Source organism: Physeter macrocephalus, chromosome 20 (assembly GCF_002837175.3).
Source record: "Physeter macrocephalus isolate SW-GA chromosome 20, ASM283717v5, whole genome shotgun sequence".
NCBI lineage: Eukaryota > Metazoa > Chordata > Mammalia > Artiodactyla > Physeteridae > Physeter > Physeter macrocephalus.
Genome location: NC_041233.1, coordinates 44,797,038 through 44,822,777, shown reverse-complemented (window position 1 = coordinate 44,822,777; position 25,740 = coordinate 44,797,038). Strand labels below are relative to the sequence as shown.

General features: G+C 39.0%; 2 protein-coding genes across 3 annotated transcripts in view; both read left to right on the top strand.

The window, feature by feature from the left end:
* Nucleotides 1–25,740, top strand: part of PRKG1 (protein kinase cGMP-dependent 1) — a 1,272,686-nt gene that overhangs the window by 695,452 nt on the left and 551,494 nt on the right. The window lies entirely within an intron of this gene.
* LOC102973970 (40S ribosomal protein S6-like) lies at nucleotides 19,950–20,747 on the top strand. Its single transcript, XM_055081498.1, is given in 2 exon segments — nucleotides 19,950–20,051; nucleotides 20,053–20,747. Coding segments are annotated over 2 exon segments (750 nt in total). The 5' UTR covers nucleotides 19,950–19,964; the 3' UTR covers nucleotides 20,716–20,747.

The window sequence follows — 25,740 nt, the reverse complement described above, 5'->3', positions numbered from 1 at the left end:
CGGCTGGGCCTGTGGGCCGTGGCTGCTGGGCCTGCACGTCCAGGGCCTGTGCTCCGCGGCGGGAGAGGCCGCGGCGGGGGGAGGCCCGCGTACCACAAAAAAAAAAAAAAGAAGAAAGGAAGGGAAGCAGGGAGGAGGGAAGGGAAGAAAGAGAGATACTCTCATTGTTCACCTACTCCATCATCAATCACTGAGCTGAAAGCATTTTCATGGCTATTCTATTGAACTGCTAGTCTAACCCTGGGAGTTTGTATTATCATTCCCATTTTACAGATCTAGAAACTGAGAGTCAGCACAGTACTCTCTTTGAAAATGGGTTTTGGTTCAAAAAGTTTTCAAAACTGGGTCTTGGTTCAAAATTAGGAGGAGCATTGGAACCAGGCTGACTGACTTAAATCCTAACTCTGTATGTACTTAAACTTTCTGATCATCAATTCTTTGATTTTTAAAAATGAAGAAAGTACTGCCTATTTAAAGAGATAATTAAGAAGGTTAAGTAAAATATTATCTTCTTTTGCAATGGTTTGAGCAGACATTTAATAAGACAAGTGCTGAGTATGGGTTCTTTTGCTTTATAAGAGTATATAAACCCTGACTTCTGACCTGTAGACTTCTTTTTTTTTTTAAGAATATATTTATTCCTATCCACAGATTTTTTTAAAATTAATTAATTTATTTATTTATTTTGCTGTGTTGGGTCTTCGTTGCTGCGTGCAGGCTTTCTCTAGTTGTGGCGAGCAGGGGCTACTCTTGATTGCGGATCACGGGCTTCTCATTGCGGTGGCTTCTCTTGTTGCGGACCGTGGGCTCCAGGCACACAGGCTTCAGTAGTTGTGGCACATGGGCTCAGTAGTTGTGGCTCGCGGGCTCTAGAGCACATGCTCAGTAGTTGTAGTGCACTGGCTTTGTTGCTCTGCGGCATGTGGAATCTTCCCAGACCAGGGCTCAAACCCATGTCCCCTGCATTAGCAGGCGGATTCTTAACCACTGCGCCACCAGGGAAGTCCCTGATCTGTAGACTTTTAAAATCTGCCCATAGTTGGGATCAGAAAATTGTTGTGATGCAGATCTCACAATGTGCGAGATCATATCCACAAATGTTCTACTATGCAAACCCGTTGCCACTTCTGTGAATTCTCCCCTTTTCATTATTAGCTAAAAAAGAAGATCCCATGAAATTCACATCTATAACAACCTGAATCATTATTTGGGTTACAATTAATTTGTATCATGTGAAGATATAGATGAGTTGAGCAACTAAAAATCTAAATGACAGGAAAATCTAAAGCAAGTTTTATAAATTTTAAAAAGTTAATTTTTAAAAAAATTTATATTTATTTTTGGCTGTGTTGGTTCTTCGTTTCTGTGCGAGGGCTCTCTCTAGTTGAGGTAAGCGGGGGCCACTCTTCATCACGGTGCGCGGGCCTCTCACTGTCACGGCCTCTCTTGTTGAGGAGCACAAGCTCCAGACGTGCAGGCTCAGTAGTTGTGGCTCACGGGCCTAGTTGCTCCGAGGCATGTGGGATTTCCCAGGCCAGGGCTCGAACCCGTGTCCCCTGCATTGGCAGGCAGATTCTCAACCACTGCGCCACCAGGGAAGCCCCAAAAGTTAATTTTTTAACAGATAAAAATTAAAGTAACAAGATATTTTATTTGCATCATGAAATGATTTGATTATTTGTCCCTGAAGTTATTTTACACTGCCTTACCCAATACTTGTTATTACAAATTTTAAAGATCCATATTGTGCTGAATTGCCATTTTACTGATCATATCTGATCTTATTTTCTTGCCTAATCATATGAATATTTAAAGACCTTATGATCAATGAACCATTATCCAACCATGAAAGAAACTTTATTTAAGGCACCCATGTTGTGTTAAATTTTTATTTTCTCTTTTGTAGGCTAAGATTATCTTCTGCACCTAACCATACATTTTTAGTCAAAAATTTTAAGCCCATGTATGAAGAGAAATGAGATTAGCCAGTGAATTTTGTATTTCTTGGAATATCATTTCAACAGTTTTTCTTTCTTTCTATTCTTCCCTTCCTCTTTCTCTCTCCCTTCCTTCCTTTCTTAAAAAAAAATATATATATATACAGTTTCTATGCCTGCTCTGTATAAGACATTGTATTAATTTCTAGTCTAAGGAGAATATTAAAGAGGATAAGATGTATTGTCCTTGACCTCAAGGAGTTTCTGTTTTGGTAGAAGAGAAAAAAATTATCAATTGATAGATAAATAGAGGTAGAGAAAGCTAGAGATATTTACAAGTGAGTGTGAGTGTGTGTGTGTGTGTGTGTGTGTGTGTGTGTGTGTGTCTGTGGTACAAGGGACAGCAGTGTCCTGAGCAATGGTGATTACAACAGATATTTATTATTAAAAAATAAGAGTAAATACTCTTTAAGTGAAGTTAAATTATCAATAATTCTAGAGGACTGAAAATTGAATGGAAATTAAGGAATTGACTAATGAAGCTCTTATGTTTTTATTTACCATATAATAGTAAGATTTTCTTATGGCGGCAGTATGGTGACATCCATTTCTTGTGTCCTGTCCCTCAAGCCCTAGCTCCTCTTTATTCTGACGAGCATTGGCAGGGCACCATCTCTGCTACTTAGATGTAGGTATCAGTAGAAATCAGATCAATCTTTGACCCCTTCTACCACAAGCTCAGCCCTATTGAGTGACCAGTTGATAGCTTTTGACACATATAAAAGAATATAAGAAAACTTACATAAAGAATAGAGGACACTAGCTGGGAATTAACTTGAAATGACTCCTTTTTAAGATTCTCTGTTGGTTTGAAAAGCAATAGTGAGTGAATTATTGCAGGACAAGTTTGATGTAAATGAGTCGCCTGTTCCCTGTTCCATTATGCTTAACTTCCTCAATAGCTGTTTTATGGACAGATCACCTTTTATTTTTCCTCAAAGAAGCATTCAGTGGAAAAATGTACTATAAACGATACTTACCCTCAAAGTAAAATATCTGCTAGTTCAGTGCTTTGCTGGGACAATATTTCATATCATAAATCCACCCACATGATAGATATGGTTATTGCTTAGTTATTTCATCAGGCACAGAGTTTATGGTTCCTTGGCTGGCTCTTTAAAAGCTGTTGGTAAATGCAGTTCAGTAGAGATCTTGTGAAAACTCATTTCTATTATCAGCAAAAATAATATCTAATAACTAAACACCACAAAGTATAATTAATTATATACCAATGTACTGTTAAGAGCAATATAGTATTTACAGTATACCATGTTGATGCATTTTATTTTCCAAGAATGAAAAAAAAACAGTTGTTTTGCTGCAGGATGTAAAACACACTTTCCTTGTGAATGTCTATGAAAAGATTTCAAATATATTATCTACTATATGGTTCCTTTTAAAAAATGACACCAAAGTAGAATAACATGAAGACACTATTTTTAAGAGATATGTACAGACTTTATTCTGTTATTGAGAACTAAGAATGATTTATGCATGCTAACTTGGAATTTTTAACTTGAGTGTTGTAATAGTATAAAATAATGATTACTCAGGATTGTATGGCTGATCTAGATATAGACAAAATTCTTCACTGAGGAAAAAAAAAGGAGGGTAGCATTTCAACAGTATACAAACTGTGTTTTTGGAAAGTACTATTTTCTGTTTACTAAATCTTTCAGACTCCAGGCTCTGGCATCATCTGTCTTTTCCTAAGCACCGACTATTTGAGCTCAGTATTGTGTTCACAGTGCTGAGGTCCTGTTGATTTCCCCAAGATGAAAACATTACTGAGTTATGTGCAGAGACCTGAAGACAAAATCTGGTCCTGAAGTTGCTTGAGATTATTCATGAGGAGAATTTTCCAGCAATCTTTTTGTTCCTGCCAGGAGCCATTGAATGCCTCTTAAATCACTGACAGAAAATTTAGGTCAATGCATTGCCTGAGGTCATTTAAATTTTAAATCTGCTGCCATTTTCCTGCTTGTAGCTATTGGAAGAGAATAGCCTTTGACCTACAGTTAGTGAGCTGGAGCCAAGAATCTGGCACAGGAAACTTCAACTCAGAGTCAAACTTATTTATGCTCTGCTGAAGTATTTCAGGAAGCTTAATGAGTCCAAATTGGCATTCTGTCTTCTGACTCAGGGCTGGATTAGGAACTACATACAGTAATAAGGACGAGTCTCTTTGCTAAATTTTGTACCACTTTTTAGAGTTTAGGATTTAGGTGTATATATATATATTTTTTTAAATAAATTTATTTATTTATTTATGGCTGTGTTGGGTTTTCATTGCTGTGCGTGGGTTTTCTCTAGTTGCTTTGAGCGGGGGCTACTCTTAGTCGCGGTGCACGGGCTTCTCACTGTCGTGGCTTCGCTTGCTGCGGAGCATGGTTTCTAGGCGCATGGGCTTCATTAGTTGTGGCACATGGGCTCAGTAGTTGTGGCTCGTGGGCTCTAGAGCTCAGGCTGAGTAGTTGTGGTGCATGGGCTTAGTTGCTCTGTGGCATGTGGGATCTTCCTGGGCCAGGGCTTGAACCCGTGTCCCCTGCATTGGCAGGCGGATTCTTAACCACTGTGCCACCAGGGAAGCCCCTAGGTATATATATTTTTGTAAGCATAGAAGGTATTATTCTGGCTCCATACAAATGACCTGTGAGCTGGACTTCCCTGGCCAGGGAAGATCCCACATGCCACGGAGCAACTAAGCCCATGCACCACAACTACTCAGCCTGAGCTCTAGAGCCCACGAGCCACAACTATTGAGCCCATGTGCCACAACTACTGAAGCCCACGTGCCTAGAGCCCATGCTCCGCAACAAGAGAAGCCACTGCAGTGAGAAGCCTGTGCACTGCAACAAAGAGTAGAAGCCCATGCACAGCAACGAAGACCCAATGCAGCCAAAATTAAATAAATAAATAAATAAATAAATTTATTTTTAAAAAAACCTGTGAGCTAGATCAAAATTTCATGATTTGTTAAAACAAGTCAAGTGGCAGGTACAGAGTGCCCAGCATTTCCAGGCCTACATGATGAGCACGGAGCACAGACACAAATACAGTCCCTGGATTCAACCAAAAGTTATAATTGGGTGGATCCTACTCTGTGCATGTTGACAGCCATTATGGCAGTCACTTCCATCATAGCTGGCCCTGAAGATAGAAACGAAGGATACAATTTTATTTTTGCTTCTTAAGATACGATGAGTTATAGGGACAAGTACATTTAGTATCCAGATTTGGGTTTCTCAGTACTGTTCTCCAGTAACAGGAACCAGGGCTCATTGGAGAAATGGTTGATTCAGTGCTGGTGCAGAGAGAGTACAAGATGAGCCTGAGATGTCTCCTACTACTAGAAAGTAAGGAAATGCTTTAAAATTAGCAGTGGCAATATGAAAAAACATAGAAGCCAACTTGAAGGAGCTGCCAATGACCAAATCTTGGACAATCTGAATGACAAAATAAATAAGGAAAATAATGAATTATTACCGTACCCATAGCATCAAATAAAGACCCATGAGTTCATACTGATGCAAATAAATGATTGAATAAACAATAAATAGGACAAAAGGAACAGCTCTTTCTTACAGTAGAATTCCAATTAATAAATGTAAAAGTAAGAGTGGAAGTAAAAAAATTACAATTTGACAAACCACAGTAATTGTTGCCGATTAGAATCAGCAATAGATACTAAAATTACTGGGCAAAATTATGTTTAAATAAAGATATTTGTGTAGATCTGTTAGTTGTAGTATCTATTTTATATTTATCTTGTTTTGTTGCAAAAATAATTGAAGGTATCTTTAGTAGGAAGTGCTTACATATGCATCATGTCATTTATCTTCAAAATTATATTGTTTATTGGGAGGTGTCATTTTTCATGGTTTACCTGAAAATATATATTTACTTAATCTCAACTATATATTGATGCAATAATTCACTACCCCAGTTTTTTTCAAATAAAACTTGAATTGTGTTCTATGTACTTTTTTTCCCACTGAAATTAAAAACGTAAATATTAATTCCTCATATGGATTTAATAATGAATTTAGGGGGAAACAGTTAATTAGAAACAGTTAATTAGCACCATTAATGTGCACTTTGAAATTGCTATCTAACAACAGCATCTAATTTGTCTGTTTTTAACTTATCAATTTGGAAACTCAGTTCATTGTTCCAGGGGTTATATAATTTATTTTCCAAATATATGTTTCTTTTTTTCAGTTATATTTTGTTACTCATCTTCAATTAAATTGTGGTCAAAAAATATGGTTGATATCATTTTTTCATAATTCATTGAGACTTGATTTGTAGCCTAGAATTTGTCAGTTTTCATAAATTTTGCATGCATGCTTTAAAAGAATATTCTCTAATTTCTGAGCAGTGTTCTATCTATGCCTATTAAAGTTTATTAATCACATTATTTAAAGTTTTATATCCTTATAAATATTTTTCTTACTTGATTCAGTTTTTGAGGAATAATTTTAAAATCTATTATTTAGAGGTAGTTCTGTGCATAATTGTTTTGATTTTTGCTTTATGTATTTTAAGGCTACATTATTTGATATGAACGAATTTAGTATTACTATATCTTATTTATTAATTGTCCCTTTTATCATTATGAAATCATTGTTCATCCCTTTTATTGCTTTTTTCTTTTCAAGTCCATGTTTTTATATTGACAAATCTATGTATATGATTATTATTTGCTTGGCATATATTTTACCTTATTTTCAACGATAATGTATCTTTGAACTGTAGGTATGTCACTTGAAATATCATATGGTATATTATTAATTTCACTATGACCATCTGTCTTCTAACTGGTATGTTTGATCCATTTATACTTACTGTGATTACCAGTGTATTTAGAAGTATTTCTACAGTATTATTTTCAACTTTATATTGGCCCTGCTTTTTCTCTAGTTATGTTCATTTCATACCTATTTTTATTGTTAATATTCCATTATTTCTTTCAACTGTTTCATCCCTTATAACTCTATTACTATTTTTTAAATAATTAACATTTAAAATGTAACATGCATTTTAAAATCAACAAAAGTTCAACAATCAATATTTCTACCCTACTCCTGAATAACACTAAACAGTTTAAACTCTGATCATGTCCATCAATTTTTGTTCTATCTTATTTTTTTACCCTCAAGTTAGTGCTATTTTTGTTGTTCTACACCATCAATGTTGGTTTAGATTCCCTACATATTAACCTGTTTATTTGTTCACCATTCTATCTTGTACCTCAGAGATTTTTTTATAGGATAATTTACCTTCTTCCTGAAGCGGATTTTTAGAAGTTGAATTTGTGGGAGTCTGCTCATGCTATATTGTGCTTTATAATCTACAAATGTATTTATTTTGTTTTTATTCTTAAATAAAGAAGCCAGGTACACAATTCTAAGTCAATTGCCCATTTCATTTAGCACATGAAGATGATGCTGTCATCCAGCTCTGTAGTTACTGTTAGGATGGCAGTCTAATTGCAGTTATTTTGTAGGTGGTTGTATTAGATTCATAGAGCTGCCAGAGCAAATTATCACAAATTGGGTGGCTTAAAATAACAGAAGTATATTCTCTCCAGTTCTGGAGTCTAGAAGTCCAAGTTCGAGGTATTGGCAGGGCCATGTTCCCTCTGAAGTCTCTAGGAGAGGACCTATTCCATGCCTGTCTCCTAGTTTCTGGTAGTTGCCAGCAATCCTTGGCATTCCTTGACTTGTAAACCCATCACTCCAGTCTTTGCCTCCACAGTCTCATAGCCATCTGCCCTTTATGTTTGTTTCTTTCTCTTCTCATTTATAAGGACATCAGTAAAATTGAATTTAGGGCCTACCCTACTCTAGTATGATATCATCTTAACTAATTGTGGCTGCAAAGATCCTATTTCCAAAAAAAGATCACATTCTGAGGTTCCAGGAAGGACATGAACATTGGTGGGGCGGGGGGAGGGAATATTTAACCTAGTATACTGTTGTAACTTTTTCCTTGTGGCTACTTTAAAACTGTCTGTTTTCTTGGATTCTCACTAAGATATATGTTTTTATGTGTGGATTTCCTTATATTGATCCCATTTGGAAAATTTTTGTTATTCCTGTCTTACCAGTTCTGGAAATTCTTAGCCTTTAGCAATTAGAGTAAGTTCTCTCTTTAGTCTCTCAGTGCTCTCTTCTTGGAACACCAGTTTAATGTATTTTAGACCTTCTCACTCTAATCTTACATGTTTCCTAAGTTCTCTCTCATATTTAAACTGCTTTTTTTTTTTTTTTTTTTTTCGGTACACAGACCTCTCACTGTTGTGGTCTCTCCCGTTGCGGAGCACAGGCTCCGGACGCACAGGCTCAGCAGCCATGGCTCACGGGCCCAGCCGCTCCGCGGCATGTGGGGTCTTCCCGGACCAGGGCACGAACCCGTGTCCCCTGCATAGGCAGGCGGACTCTCAACCACTGCGCCACCAGGGAAGCCCTAAACTGCTTTTTAAACCATCCATTCAGTTTATAATTTAATTATTGTACTTTTTATTTCTAGAATTTTTTGATATTTCTTCAAATCTCTTTGGCAGTTTTTTATATTTTATATTTTTTATATTGTATATTTTCACCAGGTTTTGAGTTACTTCTTTTATTTCTGTAAACATATAAACATTGTTATTTTAAAATCCGTGTCTTTTAAGTTCAATAGCTGAAGTCCTTGGTATCTAATTATTATTTGATTTTCTGACTCTCCTTCATGAGAGATCACATTTGGCTGAACTTAATCTGTGAAATCACAATTGACCTGGATTTTACATGCCTTTCTGAAGAGAGAATTTGTTTGTATAACCCAGTCCACTACTTACCTGAGATATCTTGCCTCAAGGTTTTCTGCATCACACAGGTAGTAAACATTAAAACAGCTGACCAATTAGAGGACAGTGCTTAGTTACAGTTTCTTAAGAAGATTATCTCTTCTTTCTTAAATTTATGTATTTTATTTTTTAATTTTTGGCTGCATTGGGTCTTCATTGCTTGCAAACGAGCTTTCTCTAGTTGCAGCGAGTGGGGGCTACTCTTCACTGCAGTGCACAGGCTTCTCATTGCTGTGACTTCTCGTTGTGGAGCACGGGCTCTAGGCACGCGGGCTTCAGTAGTTGCAGCATGTGGGCTCAGTAGTTGTGGCTCGCGGGCCCTAGAGTGCAGGCTCAGTAGTTGTGGCACACGGGCTTAGCTGCTCCGCGGCATGTGGGATCTTCCTGGCCCAGGGCTCAAACCCGTGTCCCCTGCATTGGCAGGCAGATTCTCAACCACTGCGCCACCAGGGAAGCCCTCTCTTCTTTCTTTATTCCACATCCTGAGTCAAGACCTAATCAGTCAGTTACTTTGTTGACCCCCTTCACAGGCTGGTGGATTATTCTACCTCATCTTTACACTGAGGTATAACTTCATTAGTAGGTACAGGATTTATGTAAGAATCTCATTTGCACCTTCCACATAGCACAGACCCAAGGCTTTGTCTCTCATCACCATGGTGCCATTGAAACCCAAGACTTGTATTGGTTCTTGTATTACAGAAAACACCCAGAGCAACCCAAGACCATTTCATGTTTACCACTCTGTATTCATTCCTTTGTTTAATAAACATGTGTTGAGAACTTGCCTGATGCCAGGCCCTAAACAAGAGTCTGTACTCCACCTAGCTCACATCTTGTTGGTATTACCCTTGCTCACATTTGTTGGAATATCAACAAATTAAAAACTAAATATATAAGGTGGTAAAATGTGCTATTAAAATAAATAAATAAAGCAAAGTGAAGAAGATAATATTTTATAAAGAGTGGTCAGAAAAGGCCAGTATCATAAGACGACCTTTGGTCATCAGTCAGTGAAAATGAGGGAATTCTTAGGTGGATATCTGGGTGAATGGATACTAGTGCTAATTCCTGAGATGGGAACTATTTAAAGAACAAAGAGGGGCTTCCCTGGTGGCGCGGCAGGGGACACGGGTTCGTGCCCCGGTCTGGGAAGATCCCACATGCCGCAGAGCGGCTGGGTCCGTGAGCCATGGCCACTGAGCCTGTGCGTCCGGAGCCTGTGCTCCGCAACGGGAGAGGCCACAACCGTGAGAGGCCCATGTACCACCAAAAAAAAAAAAAGAACAAAGAGGTAATTGGTTGGCGATAAAGTCAGAAAGATGGGTATGGTGGTTGTGGTGCTGAGGTGTTTCAGGAAGGGCAAGATTGTGAAGGATGACCCCTATTAAGTGTTTTTATTTTACACTGAATGATATTGGAAGCTACTGGTGTGTTTAAAGCTAAGGAATAATGTGATATGACTTACAGTTCTGTTTTTGACCTCTTTTGATTTCTTTTCTCATCTTGTGATTTCACTCTGTTTTTGAAGGATTTTTAAAAGTAATGCATGTGTGAATGTAGGGTTTTCCAGTATATATGGTCCATTAGCAGTAGAAATTCGCATATATTTATCCAATTGCAAATCACTTTCATCTGTATTATCATGATCAAAATTTGAAAATAGATGTTTTTAACACTACCAATTGATTTTTAATATGTTCTGGGCCATAAGCAGCTAGTTATAGCATCCCTATAGTATGCTGATTTTTATAACTTGGACTATGCTGTTGACCTTTTGGTTCTTTAAGGGTTGACTAGAATATAGACGTACATCGGAGAATACCAGGAGATTATGTTCTTTTCTTTTTAAATTCAATTTGTAATGTCATTTGTTCCCTTAAATAATGCAATACTAGAATTTAAATAGCCTTTTTTAAAAGTGAGCTGGAAGTTTTTGACAGATGTTTGGCATCTGATTGAGGGTCCATCAGGATGTATAAGTCAGTATACCTACCTCTTTTAAATTTGAAGATTTGATGATACCTTCTGAGAAATGTGGTAGTTTCTCCTGCCTTTAATTCCACTGCCTGGTGAATGACAAGCAGTCTTTTGAATAGGGAATAAGTTTACATCTCAACACTTCTAAGCTGTGTAATCTTCTTGAAGACATTTTAAAAGATGATTAGGATCCAAATGTATGTTGAAATTTAACTAAATGTACTACTACCAATATAAGTAATTAAATTGAAGAGACAGTGTGGATGAATCAGTTACATTCTAGCTTAGCTAAAATCTGATTAACCGGTTGGGCAATAGTAATTCTGTCAAAACTGGCTTCTCTACTTGGAGGCTGGCAAGTTTCTTTTGCATATTGATCCTAAGATATATCCTAGGATATAAATGGTAATTTGTGAATTTAAAAGGTGGCAGGGAGATCTTAGACTTGAAGAAGCAGGCCAGAGTTGACACTAGTTTATTTCAGTTTTCGTATGAGTGAAGCAAATGTTTCAGTGTCTTAAAATGAAGAGACTAGTATATTTCTGCTCTATGAGAGGAAGACAGAGTAGTTTTCAGCCAGGAAAAGTTTTTACAAGAACTTGTTCAGGTCACTTTATAGCTGTAAGCCTTCAGACATAGTTGGGACATCAATCTTACTATTAGATAGCCTGTGAATCATACCACTGCCGCAGTAATCATAAAAGGGGTTTAAAAGATCACTGTTCTATTAAGTCCACTGTGTTCTAAACTATTTGGGAGATGACCAAAAGACACTTATGAATTGGTACACTACGGTATGTATACTGGCAGAGCAGGAATAAGTGAAATGAGTTATGGAGTCATGTCTTGCTGACCTTGTTGAGAAAGACTAATTCCTACAAATAACAAATAAAATGAAGTAAAATTGCAGTTTTGCTCAGGTTAAGATGTAATCCATCAAGGGAAAGATCCAAACACTGTCAGGTCCCAAAAATAAGAAAAAGTTATCTTCGGGTGTATCTGAACTACTGGGCTGTCCCTCTGTGTGCCACAGCCTCCAGGCGAGGACATTACAACAACTTACTCAGAAGTATATATTAAGTTGAGATCAAAGGATAACCAGCATGCTGATGCCAGTTATTTACCAAATCCTGTTAGGGAATCGGGTCCCCTGCTCGCTGCTTACAAAATCAATACTCACAAATGTTGGTAGAAAGGAAAAGTGGCTTTAATCAGAATGCCAGCAATCTGGGGAGTTAGTGGACTCAGCGTACCCCAAAAACCACCTCTGAAGATTCTGCTTGGCTCTGAAAGTTCTTAAAGAGAAACATGGAGGTAATCTCAGTTAATCATTGAGGTAGGGGGTCAGAGTCGTCCCCCACTGTGTGCAGACTTGTGTGCAGACTTGTGGACTTCTTGTGATTTTTCCTTAGATTCTATCTTGTTCTCACAGTTTATTCACGAGATTATTGAAGGGGTAGCTAGGGAAGAGATCTGGTCATCTGTTAATAACGTCTTTATTTCTACTTCTTTGATCTACGGAAAGAACCAACATGTTAGGCAAAGTATTGTGTGATCAAAAGATGTGAAAGTTGTGCTAGGGCCGGAGATGAATAGAGCATGAAGGTGTCTGGTTTAAGGTTAGTGACAAGACAATACAGGCCTCATGCAGAGAGCTCTTTCCTGCAAAGAGCTTTTTCCTGCCAGAAGCTTCTTACAAATTCCCACATGTCAGAACATCATTCCATTTCCATCGGATCGTGGGCAAAGGTCCGTCTTCTGTAACTTCATGCTCACATAGGGTGCCGTATTCTTAGAGTGGAAGATGTCTACATGAGTCTGTAGCATCTTGCTCCGCGGCATGTGGGATCTTCCTGGCCCAGGGCTCAAACCCGTGTCCCCTGCATTGGCAGGCAGATTCTCAACCACTGCGCCACCAGGGAAGCCCTCTCTTCTTTCTTTATTCCACATCCTGAGTCAAGACCTAATCAGTCAGTTACTTTGTTGACCCCCTTCACAGGCTGGTGGATTATTCTACCTCATCTTTACACTGAGGTATAACTTCATTAGTAGGTACAGGATTTATGTAAGAATCTCATTTGCACCTTCCACATAGCACAGACCCAAGGCTTTGTCTCTCATCACCATGGTGCCATTGAAACCCAAGACTTGTATTGGTTCTTGTATTACAGAAAACACCCAGAGCAACCCAAGACCATTTCATGTTTACCACTCTGTATTCATTCCTTTGTTTAATAAACATGTGTTGAGAACTTGCCTGATGCCAGGCCCTAAACAAGAGTCTGTACTCCACCTAGCTCACATCTTGTTGGTATTACCCTTGCTCACATTTGTTGGAATATCAACAAATTAAAAACTAAATATATAAGGTGGTAAAATGTGCTATTAAAATAAATAAATAAAGCAAAGTGAAGAAGATAATATTTTATAAAGAGTGGTCAGAAAAGGCCAGTATCATAAGACGACCTTTGGTCATCAGTCAGTGAAAATGAGGGAATTCTTAGGTGGATATCTGGGTGAATGGATACTAGTGCTAATTCCTGAGATGGGAACTATTTAAAGAACAAAGAGGGGCTTCCCTGGTGGCGCGGCAGGGGACACGGGTTCGTGCCCCGGTCTGGGAAGATCCCACATGCCGCAGAGCGGCTGGGTCCGTGAGCCATGGCCACTGAGCCTGTGCGTCCGGAGCCTGTGCTCCGCAACGGGAGAGGCCACAACCGTGAGAGGCCCATGTACCACCAAAAAAAAAAAAAGAACAAAGAGGTAATTGGTTGGCGATAAAGTCAGAAAGATGGGTATGGTGGTTGTGGTGCTGAGGTGTTTCAGGAAGGGCAAGATTGTGAAGGATGACCCCTATTAAGTGTTTTTATTTTACACTGAATGATATTGGAAGCTACTGGTGTGTTTAAAGCTAAGGAATAATGTGATATGACTTACAGTTCTGTTTTTGACCTCTTTTGATTTCTTTTCTCATCTTGTGATTTCACTCTGTTTTTGAAGGATTTTTAAAAGTAATGCATGTGTGAATGTAGGGTTTTCCAGTATATATGGTCCATTAGCAGTAGAAATTCGCATATATTTATCCAATTGCAAATCACTTTCATCTGTATTATCATGATCAAAATTTGAAAATAGATGTTTTTAACACTACCAATTGATTTTTAATATGTTCTGGGCCATAAGCAGCTAGTTATAGCATCCCTATAGTATGCTGATTTTTATAACTTGGACTATGCTGTTGACCTTTTGGTTCTTTAAGGGTTGACTAGAATATAGACGTACATCGGAGAATACCAGGAGATTATGTTCTTTTCTTTTTAAATTCAATTTGTAATGTCATTTGTTCCCTTAAATAATGCAATACTAGAATTTAAATAGCCTTTTTTAAAAGTGAGCTGGAAGTTTTTGACAGATGTTTGGCATCTGATTGAGGGTCCATCAGGATGTATAAGTCAGTATACCTACCTCTTTTAAATTTGAAGATTTGATGATACCTTCTGAGAAATGTGGTAGTTTCTCCTGCCTTTAATTCCACTGCCTGGTGAATGACAAGCAGTCTTTTGAATAGGGAATAAGTTTACATCTCAACACTTCTAAGCTGTGTAATCTTCTTGAAGACATTTTAAAAGATGATTAGGATCCAAATGTATGTTGAAATTTAACTAAATGTACTACTACCAATATAAGTAATTAAATTGAAGAGACAGTGTGGATGAATCAGTTACATTCTAGCTTAGCTAAAATCTGATTAACCGGTTGGGCAATAGTAATTCTGTCAAAACTGGCTTCTCTACTTGGAGGCTGGCAAGTTTCTTTTGCATATTGATCCTAAGATATATCCTAGGATATAAATGGTAATTTGTGAATTTAAAAGGTGGCAGGGAGATCTTAGACTTGAAGAAGCAGGCCAGAGTTGACACTAGTTTATTTCAGTTTTCGTATGAGTGAAGCAAATGTTTCAGTGTCTTAAAATGAAGAGACTAGTATATTTCTGCTCTATGAGAGGAAGACAGAGTAGTTTTCAGCCAGGAAAAGTTTTTACAAGAACTTGTTCAGGTCACTTTATAGCTGTAAGCCTTCAGACATAGTTGGGACATCAATCTTACTATTAGATAGCCTGTGAATCATACCACTGCCGCAGTAATCATAAAAGGGGTTTAAAAGATCACTGTTCTATTAAGTCCACTGTGTTCTAAACTATTTGGGAGATGACCAAAAGACACTTATGAATTGGTACACTACGGTATGTATACTGGCAGAGCAGGAATAAGTGAAATGAGTTATGGAGTCATGTCTTGCTGACCTTGTTGAGAAAGACTAATTCCTACAAATAACAAATAAAATGAAGTAAAATTGCAGTTTTGCTCAGGTTAAGATGTAATCCATCAAGGGAAAGATCCAAACACTGTCAGGTCCCAAAAATAAGAAAAAGTTATCTTCGGGTGTATCTGAACTACTGGGCTGTCCCTCTGTGTGCCACAGCCTCCAGGCGAGGACATTACAACAACTTACTCAGAAGTATATATTAAGTTGAGATCAAAGGATAACCAGCATGCTGATGCCAGTTATTTACCAAATCCTGTTAGGGAATCGGGTCCCCTGCTCGCTGCTTACAAAATCAATACTCACAAATGTTGGTAGAAAGGAAAAGTGGCTTTAATCAGAATGCCAGCAATCTGGGGAGTTAGTGGACTCAGCGTACCCCAAAAACCACCTCTGAAGATTCTGCTTGGCTCTGAAAGTTCTTAAAGAGAAACATGGAGGTAATCTCAGTTAATCATTGAGGTAGGGGGTCAGAGTCGTCCCCCACTGTGTGCAGACTTGTGTGCAGACTTGTGGACTTCTTGTGATTTTTCCTTAGATTCTATCTTGTTCTCACAGTTTATTCACGAGATTATTGAAGGGGTAGCTAGGGAAGAGATCTGGTCATCTGTTAATAACGTCTTTATTTCTACTTCTTTGATCTACGGAAAGAACCAACATGTTAGGCAAAGTATTGTGTGATCAAAAGATGTGAAAGTTGTGCTAGGGCCGGAGATGAATAGAGCATGAAGGTGTCTGGTTTAAGGTTAGTGACAAGACAATACAGGCCTCATGCAGAGAGCTCTTTCCTGCAAAGAGCTTTTTCCTGCCAGAAGCTTCTTACAAATTCCCACATGTCAGAACATCATTCCATTTCCATCGGATCGTGGGCAAAGGTCCGTCTTCTGTAACTTCATGCTCACATAGGGTGCCGTATTCTTAGAGTGGAAGATGTCTACATGAGTCTGTAGCATCTCTTTGCTGACAGTTGTACTTGCCCATTTACATATATGGGCAGAACAAGCTACAATTATTTTCATGCCCACAAAGATATAGATTATTATGAGCAGTAGCGTTAATTCCATTCTCTTAAGGCCTAGCCATAGATTCAGTATTGCTCAAGATGGAGCCGTTTATGTCATGGGGGCAGTCTGGTCATCATGCAGTTAGCTTTTTCCTTCTGGTGACAGTTACAATAGCTATAAAACAACTCAGGACTGTGCCTCAGATGCTGGGTCTGTGAGTCTATTGTCCTAATAATTAGCTGCTTGAGCCTGCTCTATTGGGACTCAGGGAGGCCTGGGGGGCCTGGGAGACCAGCTTTTCTATCAACTAGAGGCAGGGAGCATGGAGGGGCCTTTGTACTTGGGGTGGGGGGGGGACGGGTGCGCACAGGGTTCAACTCAGTTCCAATCAAAGTCAGAGTTTATCTGGTCTGCTACTCTATTGCTTTAGCCCTCACCTTCTGTTTCCTCTATACAGATGTTTAAAGTTTACTAATTTGGATTGTCAGAAGATAAACTGAGGCATATGAAAATTTTTTAAAGTTTACTTGAGCAAAAGTCGATTCGGATAGGGCAGTATCCCATTGAACAGAGCTGTATAAAATAAAAGACTTTTATAGTCAGAAGGGAAGTTATACGAAGAAAAATAAAAGCAAAAAAGCAAAAAAAAAAAAAGTTGATTATTGCAAGGTTGCTCTCCTTTAGGGGATGGCAGGTAAGGATGGCAAATTACCTTACTTGATTCCTGCTTGGCTGGCTTCCATTGCTGGGAGAACTGAAACTCTTTAAGTCTCAGTTTGGTGACGTGGTTTAACATAAATGAATGCACTTTGGGCCTGTTGTTTTTAACAGGATACATTTAAAATTTTTAAAGTTGCTTTTCCTGATGACCCATTAACTCCTAAAAATTTTGAGATTCTATAGTTCCTTGACCGGTTTTCCAGAGAAATCCATTTCCTTCTGATAACTGTGCAAGCCAGTAAACTGCAGTTACCTTTTTTGCCTTCTCTGAAATCTTTCCAGTTAATCCTTGTTTGGCTCCAGTCATTTCAGCATCACTTCATCATTTCAGAAAGCATCATGGACCTTATGATATGAGAGAATGTGGGATCAGATGGTCAAGGCATGCATGGGCCAATCGAGTAGCAACTGGGCACACATGGCTATTTGAATTTATATTTAAATTAATTAAAATTGTGTTAAAGGAAAACTTAATTTCCACAGTGGCACTAGCCACGTTTCAAGTGCTAAGTAGCCTAGTGGCTAGTGGATACCATAATCATCATAGAGGAACATTTCCATCGTTGCAGAAAGTTCTGTTGGCAAGCACTGGTTCAGACCAAAGAAACCAAACAACCCTGCGTCTAAAATTTAAGAGCACTGTAGAGCCTCATTTAAGCCTTTACATGTTACTCAAAGTCGCAAAAAGTTACTAACGAACTAAAAGAAAAACTAAATCTACTTCAATTCAACATTTTCCCTCTACTGTTTACCTAAGCAGAGAATGGTCAACAAGCAGGCAGGAGAAGCAAAGAAGGTGAGGAAACTCTCAACGGGTACGGGGCGCTTTCATTCTGAAGAGGATTCTAATGCCATTTCCCTTTATAAAGGTGTCATCTGCCAAAACAGAAATTTGATGAATTTATAATTTTAAGTACCCATTTTTTTTTTTCCCTGCCTAACTAACACTGTTGTGCTGTTTCCTATGGTCACAAATGAGTCAGAAACCACTGGCTGAGGAGATCTATGTGACAACATCCATTTTAAAGTAATAGCAGGTAGCAGGTGTCTCATTGATCTAAGTTGTCTATTTTCTTTTTCTTATCTCTTGGCTTTGATTCAAAGCTAATGTAATTAAATGATCATCCCGAAATAGATGAGCCTCAGAGGAATTTTAAAGTTTTTATTAAAATATAGCATGAAGAAAAGCACACAAATCCTGTGTGCAGCTCAATTAAATATCACCAAGTGAATATACCTGTGTAACTCCCACCATTTTAAACCCCCAAAGCCCTCTATGTGCCCTCTCCCAATAATTACCTCTTCCTGTCTTCTCAGAAGTAGCCATTATCCTGACTTCTTATTCCATGGATTGCTTTGTTCTATTTTGTTTTGTTTTGGTTTGTTTATTGAAGTACAGTTGGTTTACAATGTTGTGTTCGTTTCTGCCACACAGCAAAGTGATTCAGTTATAGATATAGATATAGATATAGATATAATATATACATTCTTTTTCATATTCTTTTCCATTATGGTTTATCACAGGATATTGAATATGTTAATAGTTCCCTGTGCTATACAGTAGGACCTTGTTGTTTACCACTTTGTCCTACTTTTGGAATGGAATTATACAATCTGAGTTTTTTACGCCTGGCTTCTTTGGATCAAGGTCACGTTCCTGGCATGCATATGGTTGCATGTGGTTGTATTTCTCCTTTCTATTGCTGTCTAGTATTGCATTGAATGAATACACCGCCATGTGTTCCCGAGTCCAAGCTCGCTTTGCTCGCCACATGACAGGGCAATGAATCGGAGACGAGGTGCTGGGGCAAGGAATAGGACTTTATTCGGAAAGCCGGCACACCAAGAAGATGGCAGACTAGTGTCCCTGAAAAACTATCTTATCTGGGTCTGGATGCCAGTTTCTTTGATAGCATCAGAGAGGGAGCGGTGGTGAGGAAGTAAAGTAAAAGGGCCATCAGTCTTGCAAAACATCTGGAATGTGTAGTTTCTTTTTTCTTGCAGCCATTCACAGATGGGCAGGGTTCCCTGAGGCAGGCCATTATATATGACTATAATAACAAAAGCAACAAAAAGCAAAGGTTAAAGTCAAAGTCCGATTTAGCTCTTCCCTGTTACACACGTATCCAGCCTACTGTCATACATATCTGGGTTGCTGGGTTGTTATGAACATTCTTGTACATTTATCTGATGCACATTTGCCAGTATTCCTGTTGGTTAAAACCCTCAATGCATTTTTTGGATTTTAAAATGGAACAGCTCTGGGACAGAACGTACGATTCTGCTGTCCCTTCTTTAAAAATGCAGTGTGTAAAGGTTTGGGTTTTCTTTTTTTTTTTTTTTTTTTTTTTAAGAAGGGTATAGTGGGTTTTTAGGAACATCTGGTCTGGACTGGGAGAAGTCTGCCCCAACAGAACTGTGAGAATTTTGCACCTTAATAAATACTTTCACCAGTGATTCTGAGGAAGCAGCATAGACTCATATGGCAGTAACTGTACTTCTCTCTGCGGCCAGTAGTCCACACCCTGGCTTTCATTAGACTCCGTTGCCACAATATCCAAAGCTAATGCCAGTCACTGGGGCAGAACCCAGGATCTCATCATCTATTTGTGCTCAGAGAGGCACTAGCTTTTGGGGACAGCCTGGAAAAATAACCTCAATATCCGTGTGCCTGTTCAATGCATCTTTAATAAAGCCCTGAGTTGCCAAACTGGGCAAAATCCTAGGTGAGAAAGGGTCCCAGAAGATCCCATATTTCTGTTTCATGGTCATCCTCTCTGATAAGATTTTTTTTTTTTTTTTTTCCAAATATTGAAGCATCGGACCTGGACTCTGTAGGTTCTGTTCTTCCCCGTGAGATGAGTAAAGGAGAAAGAGGAGAGGATGAAAGATCAGGGAGAGGTCTTGTGTTCTCACTGTTAGCACGTTTAGTCATAACAGTTTGATAAGACATTAATTAGAAAATGAAGAGCTGAGTGGATTCAGGGAGAAAGAGGTCTTGCTTTCTCAGCGTGAGCTCAAAGCTTAGCTTACAAACAATCATTAACTCTTTTCCGTGGCGCCTCGGAGGCGGTCGGCCGCTTCAGAATGAAGGTGAACATCTCTTTCCCGGCCACTGGCTGCCAGAAACTCATTGAAGTGGACGATGAACGAACACTTCGTACCTTTTATGAGGAAGCGTATGGCCACAGAAGTTGCTGCTGACGCTGTGGGTGAAGAATGGAAGGGTTATGTGGTCCGAATCAGTGGTGGGAACGACAAACAGGGTTTCCCCATGAAGCAGGGTGTCTTGACCCATGGCCGACTCCGCCTGCTACTGAGTAAGGGGCATTCCTGTTACAGACCAAGGAGGACTGGAGAAAGAAAGCGCAAATCTGGACGGCGTTGCATTGTGGATGCCAATCTGAGCGTTCTCAATTTGGTTATTGTCAAAAAACGGGAGAAGGATATTCCTGGACTCACTGATACTACTGTGCCTCGTCGCCTGGGGCCCAAAAGAGCTAGCAGAATCCGCAAACTTTTCAATCTCTCTAAAGAAGATGATGTCCGCCAGTATGTTGTGAGAAAGCCCCTAAACAAAGAAGGTAAGAAACCTAGGACCAAAGCACCCAAGATTCAGCGTCTTGTTACTCCACGTGTTCTGCAACGCAAACGTCGGCGAATTGCTCTGAAGAAACAGCGTACTAAGAAAAATAAGGAAGAGGCTGCAGACTATGCTAAACTTTCGGCCAAGAGAATGAAGGAGGCCAAAGAAAAACGCCAGGAACAGATTGCCAAGAGACGGAGGCTGTCCTCTCTGAGAGCTTCCACTTCTAAGTCTGAGTCCAGTCAAAAATGAGATGTTCTAAGAGTAACAAATAAATAAGATCAGACATCAAAAAAAAAAAAAAACAATCATTAACAAATGTAAAGGGCAAAACCTATGCAGCTAGCTTCACAAAGCTATCTCTACATTCTGAGGCTCCCTGCAAGCATCCAGCAAGGGAAGCCATTGATAGGGAGGGTCTGGGAAGCTTCTGACCAAAGCAAGTAGTTTATATGCAAATTTTAACTTCTTTGTGAGGGAATAGAATACAGTTGGACAGGATGAATTGGGAGATTGGGATTGACATATATACACTAATATGTATAAAACGGATAACCAATAAGAACCTGCTGTATAAGAATAAAATTTTAAAAAATGAAAAATTAAAAAAAAAAGAATACATTTGGACATTCACATATTTGTAATGTCCAAACATGGCTGGGATTAGGATTTTTTTAAGTAAAAATCTTTAGCACATATCACTACCACCACCATCACCACTGTTGGGCTTGCACCCCACAGGCCTACGAGGCCTGTGCTTGCCCAGCTTCAAGACGAAAGAAAGAGCCTGGAGTCAGCGACAGAGACATCAATAGTTTAACGGAGCAGGGAGCTTACACGTCTGAAGCAAGGTCCTGGAGCAACACTCCACTGTGTGCAGCTGATAGCAGGCAGGACATGGTGGCAGTCTTCACTCCCTGGGAGAAGAGGAGGTTACCAGTTATTGGGGAATTGACGGCAGATGGGCTCATTAGTTACCAGGGAAACCAGCAGAGGGGCACACCCCTCACCGCCCCTTTGTTAAGAACAATCACCAGCCGGGACCTGGGGCAAGTACATAGGAAGGGCAGTCCTTTGCTTAGGGTGTAGGTGAAGCAGGCACTGGTGAGGCAGGAGATATACAGAGAGCAAGAGAACAGCCGTCTTGAGTGGCCTGCCCATACAAACACCACCCTAGATCTACTTGAATCTGAATCTTTAGGAATGGGAACCAGGAGTTGTGTTTTTCAGAAACTTCCAGGAGATTCTGATATGCGTCTGATGTGAGAATCACTCCTCTAGATAGAGCCTGATTGTGCATGGCTTATCTTCACCTCAAGTGATTAGGGGTTAGTTATTTAGATTGCATTGTTTTATAGGAAGAGGTGACTTTGCATAAGAAAAGAGGGGACTTTGCACAAGTAGCCACAGGGGCCTCAGCTGGAACATCAGTCATTGCCTTTGGGATGTAATGTACTCATATAAACTCATGGGACTACTGTGGTGAATTATTGATCTCCTAATTCTTCTGCATGAATTTTATGATGCATTCATTTATTGATATTTATGAATATTAATAAATATTTATTGAACACATGGTACCATGCCAGATATTACTCTAGATATTGAGAATACAGTGGTGAAGATAAGGTTTCTGACATTTAGATCTTATTCCTCCCTCACTTTCAGCTATTGTTTTTTATTCCTGCAAGTGTCTTTCTTCTCTTATTGCTATATATCTGCTGAAATATTATATAAAATCTATATTGTTAAGTCAACTACTACACTTTACATGCAGTTCCAAGCCAGTAGTCTCTGCAAAAGGACTTGTTTTACAAGCATAGTGCCTAAGAAGCAACCTATTCATTTACTCTCTTTTTCTTAATGGCTTTTGACTGGGTTCTTGATGGCTAACGTTGCTAAATGTCTCACTCTCATGAAAACAAAGCCATTTTTAAAAAAATCCCATAAAGAGCTTGCTGGCAGGTTACTTCCAGCCCCCAAAGTATTTTCCATCTGGATTCCTTTGATTTGTTTCATGATTGATCTCTTTCAGAGAGACCTTTCTCAAATGTCAATCTGAACTTTTCATTTTCCTTCCTAAAATCCTTGAGTTTCACTCTATATCTTTCAGCACAAAGATCAAACTCTTTAGCTTATCTCTGGATTCACTGGGGATCTAGACCCTGCCTTATCTCCTGCTGCGCCCTCACATTTTCCTCCTCACTGAAACAAGCTATATAGTCCTCTGATAGCACCAGGCTAGGTCCTTGCAGCACCTTGGCTCAGACAAGTTCTCTGCCCAGAATGGTTCCTCACTAATCCCTGTCAGTCTTCAAAACTCAGTTCTGCTGCAAGAAAACTTCCCTGACTGCTTATGGATTCAGATTCTTCTAATTGTGCTGCTATCGTATTGCAGTGCTATAGTGCCCTGTACTGCCCTCTATTTTGGGGGCTCTCCCCTCTAGACTAACCTCCTTCAGGGCAAAGCATATGCTCAGAGTACCTGAGATGAAATAGATGCTGAATAAATGTAAGATCAGTGGGATCAGTGTTATTTTCTATTGTGTTGATTCCTCGTTTCCTGACACGTGGGGAGCGTTAGATAAATACTCACTGAAAGAATAAGTGAATACAATGAACTATGTATACTTTTACTTCTTGTCTTCTGAATACTACATACTGTGTGAGAATCTATGACACAAGAGGTAGTGTATTTATTGATCTAAGTGCATGGGCACTAATTATTGACTAGCAGTTTTAACGATGCTGTTAACACTGCAGATGAGTGGTGGAAATACCCAGTCAGGTGATCTATCTGTGATTTTTGAACCATTACCCAGAACGAGATCTAGCCATAAAGTAACTCACGTCCTCTAAATTTCTGCTGCCCAATATGCTAGCTGTTAGCCACATGTGGAAACTAATCAATTAATTAATTAAATTTGAATAATTTCAAATTTGCTTTCTCAGTCTCATTAAACACAATTTAAGTTTTCAGTAGTCACATGTAGCTAGTGGCTGCCGTATTGCAAGCATTGATATAGAATATTAGATTTAATGATATAGTAACAAGTTCATAAACTGGAAATTTACCCATTTTGCTCTTGCTTTTTTTAAGTAAAATTTTGAGAAGAAATATGGTAGTCATAAGTAAATACACTTCAAAACATGATGAATACTTTGACATAAATTTGCTTATTGAAACCAAAAAGTATTTGCTAAATTAATGCCAAGTGAACGTTAAAGAAGAAGAGATACTCATTAGGAGTTCCTAAATACAAGTCGCATGCCACTAAAAAAAGATCTGTAACTTTGACTTTCAATGTAATTCAGTATTGTGGTAGTTTCCAATTTGGGGCAAAATAAGCACATTTAAAGGATTTGTATACGTTAACACTCTACTTAAGCTGGTTGTATTTTGTAAAAGCTTTTTCCAATACATGTCTATAATTCTGTAGGATCATTTTCTTAAGTCAGGCTGAGGAACACTTGATGTGTATGATATGTATAAAGCACAGAATACTAAATGGGGATTGATTAAATCATAATATTTTGGTGCATTTACACTGAAAGCTTTAAATGATACTATAGCATAATGTGTATCATCTTTGAAAGCATGAAGAAAGGGCTGAGCTTTACAAAACAAACAGTTAAGATACATGTACCCTAAATATAACACTATAGTGAAAATATTTTCTCAAACTCCCGTTGCGGAGCACAGGCTCCGGACGCGCAGGCTCAACGGCCACGGCTCACGGGCCCAGCCGCTCCGCGGCATGTGGGATCCTCCCGGACCGGGGCACGAACCCGTGTCCCCTGCATCGGCAGGCGGACTCTCAACCACTGCGCCACCAGGGAAGCCCTTCTCAAACTTTTTTATTGCATTGTTAAAGTTTGCTTTAGATTAAGAGAAACACATTTTCTAAAATCTTTCCTGTACTGTACTGGATAAATATATAGGAAATAGAAATATATAAGCCATAAAAGCTCACACTAGATAAAACAGTGATTCCATTTCTATTGGTTTGTCTAAAACAAGACTTCAGGAGCTTGAAACCTCTTGGGTCAAACAGAGTCAGCTGTTAGAAGGTTTTTCAACATAAGATTGCCTTCACCATCGTAAAGTTGTACTAGATTTCTTCTTGTACAAAATAGGGCTTTACTATATAAGGAAATATAAAGAAAGTGGAAAAAAAAAAAAAAAGAAAGTGGTAAGGAGAGAGGTGATATTTTTCTTTCCCTGTGCTGATCTTACAGTCTTTTCATCCAAATCACAGAACAGATCACTCTGGCTTAAAATGCCTCCTTCTCTGGCAATAGACTTTTCTTGGGGGTTCTTTCTTTTTTCTCCTAAAGTGTAGGTCCTCATAGCTGAGCTAATTCCTCCCATGCTCTATTCCTCTCTCTTTTTTTCTTTTTTTTTTTTTTCAGGGCGTACAGAGCAATAAACAGAGCTGGGTCATGTTTTCATGTTGCTCTTATGGCTTCTGTGTCCCCAGTTTTATTTTTTTAGGGATAATATCAATATCTAGCACATATCAAGAGTAGGAAAGTGGTAAGGAGAGAGGTGATATTTTTCTTTCCCTGTGCTGATCTTACAGTCTTTTCATCCAAATCACAGAACAGATCACTCTGGCTTAAAATGCCTCCTTCTCTGGCAATAGACTTTTCTTGGGGGTTCTTTCTTTTTTCTCCTAAAGTGTAGGTCCTCATAGCTGAGCTAATTCCTCCCATGCTCTATTCCTCTCTCTTTTTTTCTTTTTTTTTTTTTTCAGGGCGTACAGAGCAATAAACAGAGCTGGGTCATGTTTTCATGTTGCTCTTATGGCTTCTGTGTCCCCAGTTTTATTTTTTTAGGGATAATATCAATATCTAGCACATATCAAGAGTAGGCATGGTGCAAAGTGTGCTACTAAACAATTCTCTCAACCACGCTAGGAGGTAGTTAGCTCAGTGGACAGAAAGTGAGAAAGAGAAATGGGTCACATAGGTAGCATTGCTGGAGACAGAATTTAAACACAGGGAGAGACCATGCTCTCTGTTACAATACTGCATTGCCTCCCTGGAAAAACACCCTCTGTTCCCTTCAGAGTCAACTAATGTCTTCACCTTGGAGGGGAGGACAAAGTTTTCCTCAGCCCTCTTAGGGTCCCTAGCTGGGTCTGAAAATTAAACTGACCAAGATTAACAGGAGAAGAACATAACCGAATTGATTTAATACACGTTTTACGTAACACAGGACTCTTCAAACACAGGACTCTTCTTCCTCTTTCAAAAGGAAATGAAGACCCAAAG